Genomic DNA, 3175 nt, shown 5'->3' with positions numbered 1-3175 from the left:
ATATGTATATATAAAACATTTTTATTTTATAAAGTAATATTTTTCAAACACTTAATAAGTAATTTAGAAAATAAAAACTATAATACAAATAGGTCTGAGGGAGAAGATCCAGTATTTATTTTATCTGCGCATTTAATGTCACCTACAGCTGAGTTAGATTATTTGAGAAAAGTCAGTGAATTATGTATCTTATTCTTGTTACCACCTTGTTATTCCCTTACTCCAATAAAATATTTATTGATAGAAATTCTTACATGTAAAAGTAAGTATAAACACATAATTTAATTATAAACATACACAATATATATTTTATCTCATTTCTTGTATTTTTTTAGTACTAAAACCAGCAATAGACTTAATAACCAATCCAGACTATATAAATCAAAAGATTTTATCATATATTGATCGACAGCAACTTGCAGAAGCAATGCACAGGAAAACATATGAGTATGCGGAATCGTTTGAAGATTTCATTCGTATGATTAAAAGTTCTAAAGATTTGGAAGTTCTTAAACATATAAGATATAATATTGTTACGGAAATTATGCAAGCTACTACAATCCAAAATGTTAAAAGAGCACAAGGTTTAGATCCAGACAATAATACATTTCGAAAATCTGATGCCATCCAAGCTCGAAAATTCAAGAGGTACATCAGTCAACTAACATATGCTAAAAATACATGTGAATGTCACATGCAATCATTAGGATGGAATGGATATCCTGCTCAGGTTACAAAAATATTTTTGTTTAATAAATAACAATAACATAAATAATAATTATTGTCAACATTGTATAGGCTAATGATGTTACTGATGCAACAATAATTGCAGAAGATAAACTGTTACCATTACAACATATTTTATACAATGTGATAGGTCGACGATACCTTTCACAGTTTCTTGAACAAGTGGCTAGTCAAGGCTTGATTGGGTATTGGGCAGCTGTACAAGAATTACGCAATGCAGATAAATCCAATTGGCATCAATTGGGTGCTGAAATTTTTTACACTTATATTACATCTCCCACTGCTGAAATAAAAGTTGATAGAGGTATTCGCAAAAAAATGGAAAGCTTTTTGCTAGGTGATATAGGGCCTAATGTATTTTACGAAGTTCAAGATAGCGTTGTTAAAACTTTGGAAGAAAAATATTACCCATCATTTGTGGTTAGTGAACAGTACAAAAATATGCAAGAAGCATTGCTTAATGAAAGAACAGATGGTTAGTGTAAGGTTTTTAGTATCAAAGTGTAATAATTTCATGATTTTATCCGAATATATGTTTAATATATCCTTACTCATATAACATTAATTTTTAGATTTAGTAGAAGATCGTCGCGTGGGAAGTGGAACTTTATCCGAAAATATATCTTTGCTTGTTGGAGAGCATTCAAACTATGCTCGTAGTAAGTTGGATCAACTACAAGAGAAATTAAATAACAAAATGCAGGCATTGCAAGCACTAAAATCTTCGTTAAAACCAGAAAGCAAAGTTTTACATTTTTTGGCTAAAGAAGTTGAATGGCTGCAAAATGAGAAAAGGCAACTAGAAGCACATTTAACGCATACAGAAATGTGGGCGGAACATTTAGGTCATTGGAGAGCAGAAGTACAAAGTGCAGAAGTAAATGAAATTTCAATCATAATAATTTAAAAAATTTGTCTTACTTTGATCAAATTTCATTGAAAATATTACTTTAAAACAGGTACCAGATAATGGGGAATCTCCGCAATTTGTTCTGGTTGTTCATATGGTAGAAAATGAAGATAGCAATGAGAGTATATGTAGTGGTTGGGTTGTCTTACGAAAATTACAAGATTTTCAAGATCTTCACCGAAAACTTCGTCAACTTTGTTCTAACGTAAAAAATTTAGATTTACCATCCCAACCTTTAAAGTTTTTTGGAAAATCTGATAAAAATACCTTGGACAAAGCTAAAACGCAAATACAAAAATATTTAAATGTAAAATTCTTATATTATATTAATTAAGTTGTGTTGCTTAACTTGAACGTCTCAAATATTATATTTAATTTACTTAGTTTGTTTTAGAAGATGAAAAGCTGAATCAAAGCGAAGCTTTATATACATTCCTTAGTCCGAGCTCGGAACATTTGAAATATGCTCCCCCTTCTCCAAAAAAATCTCGATTTTCGTTATCAACTTTGTTCAAAACGTAGGTAGTTATTTTACTTAATAATAATTATAAGTTTGTAAGGCATTTACCTTAACAAATTAATTTTAGATCTACCAATAGTAGCGAACTTCGTGATAAGGAGGACGAAGAAGATTACTCACTGTTGTTAGATGATAGCGATACTGCTCGGACAACTACAGATGGATTGATGAGTGTTAATAGAGATGCAATAGCAGAACCTCTTTACACGCTCTTAGGTGAAATTTTCGATCTACGGGGAGTATTTCGATGGCTTCGACGTTCATTAATTACTTTCGTACAAATTACTTACGGTAGAACTATAAACAGGTATAATATCAATAAAATCTTTTTTATGATACATTACAATATTAAAAACATTCTTTCAATAGTAAAAAGATAACATGTAATAAATGTAATCGTTAGACAAATCAGAGATACTATTGCATGGGTATTCTCAGAACCAATGCTTCATTATTATATACAATTATTTACCAAATCATGGTGGCCAAACGGTCATTTGGTGTCCGGGACAGTACTTCGTACAGATGAAGAAAAATTAAAAACTCGGGGTGAAGCTCGGAGACAGTTTTTAAATAACATACCTGAAGTTTTAACAAATTTAGTAGGAGCACAGAGTGCTCAGCGTGGTGCAATCAAAATCTTTGATTCCTTACAGAACGTGAATTTAAACAAACAATTATTTTATGTAAGTTATTTTTACATAAAAAATTTTTATAAGTTACATTCTCTTAATTAAATACTTAAATTTCTCGTTGCAGGATATGTTTGAAGTTGTAATGTATGAAGTATTTCCAGAATTTAAACGAGCACAATAAACTTCTGAATATGATAAGCTTTGTTTATAGCATACAATTTTTTACATGATTTAGTTAACCATTCCGTGCATTATGTATGATTACATAAAGAATTATGTAAATTACATATGATTAATTTAATTGGAATAAGTTTTTTGTCTATATAATGTAATGTGAAAACATAGTATGTGTAAGTATCAATA

At 29.9% G+C, this 3175-nt stretch overlaps 1 protein-coding gene across 1 annotated transcript in view; it reads left to right on the top strand.

The window, feature by feature from the left end:
- LOC108578944 (sorting nexin-25-like) overlaps positions 1-2993 on the top strand; it is a 4101-nt gene extending 1108 nt beyond the window's left edge. Inside the window, 9 exon segments of the mRNA XM_017942363.1 lie at positions 53-262; positions 336-730; positions 799-1222; positions 1320-1624; positions 1707-1964; positions 2042-2175; positions 2245-2484; positions 2581-2863; positions 2937-2993. Of these exon segments, the coding sequence (XP_017797852.1) occupies positions 53-262; positions 336-730; positions 799-1222; positions 1320-1624; positions 1707-1964; positions 2042-2175; positions 2245-2484; positions 2581-2863; positions 2937-2993 (2306 nt within the window).
- Positions 2994-3175: the final 182 nt, after the last annotated feature.

The sequence above is a fragment of the Habropoda laboriosa genome, unplaced genomic scaffold (genome assembly GCF_001263275.1).
Source record: "Habropoda laboriosa isolate 0110345459 unplaced genomic scaffold, ASM126327v1 scaffold30, whole genome shotgun sequence".
In the NCBI taxonomy this organism is placed as follows: Eukaryota; Metazoa; Arthropoda; class Insecta; order Hymenoptera; family Apidae; genus Habropoda; species Habropoda laboriosa.
Note: the sequence above shows the minus strand (reverse complement) of the source record. Positions and strands in the feature narration are given on the sequence as shown.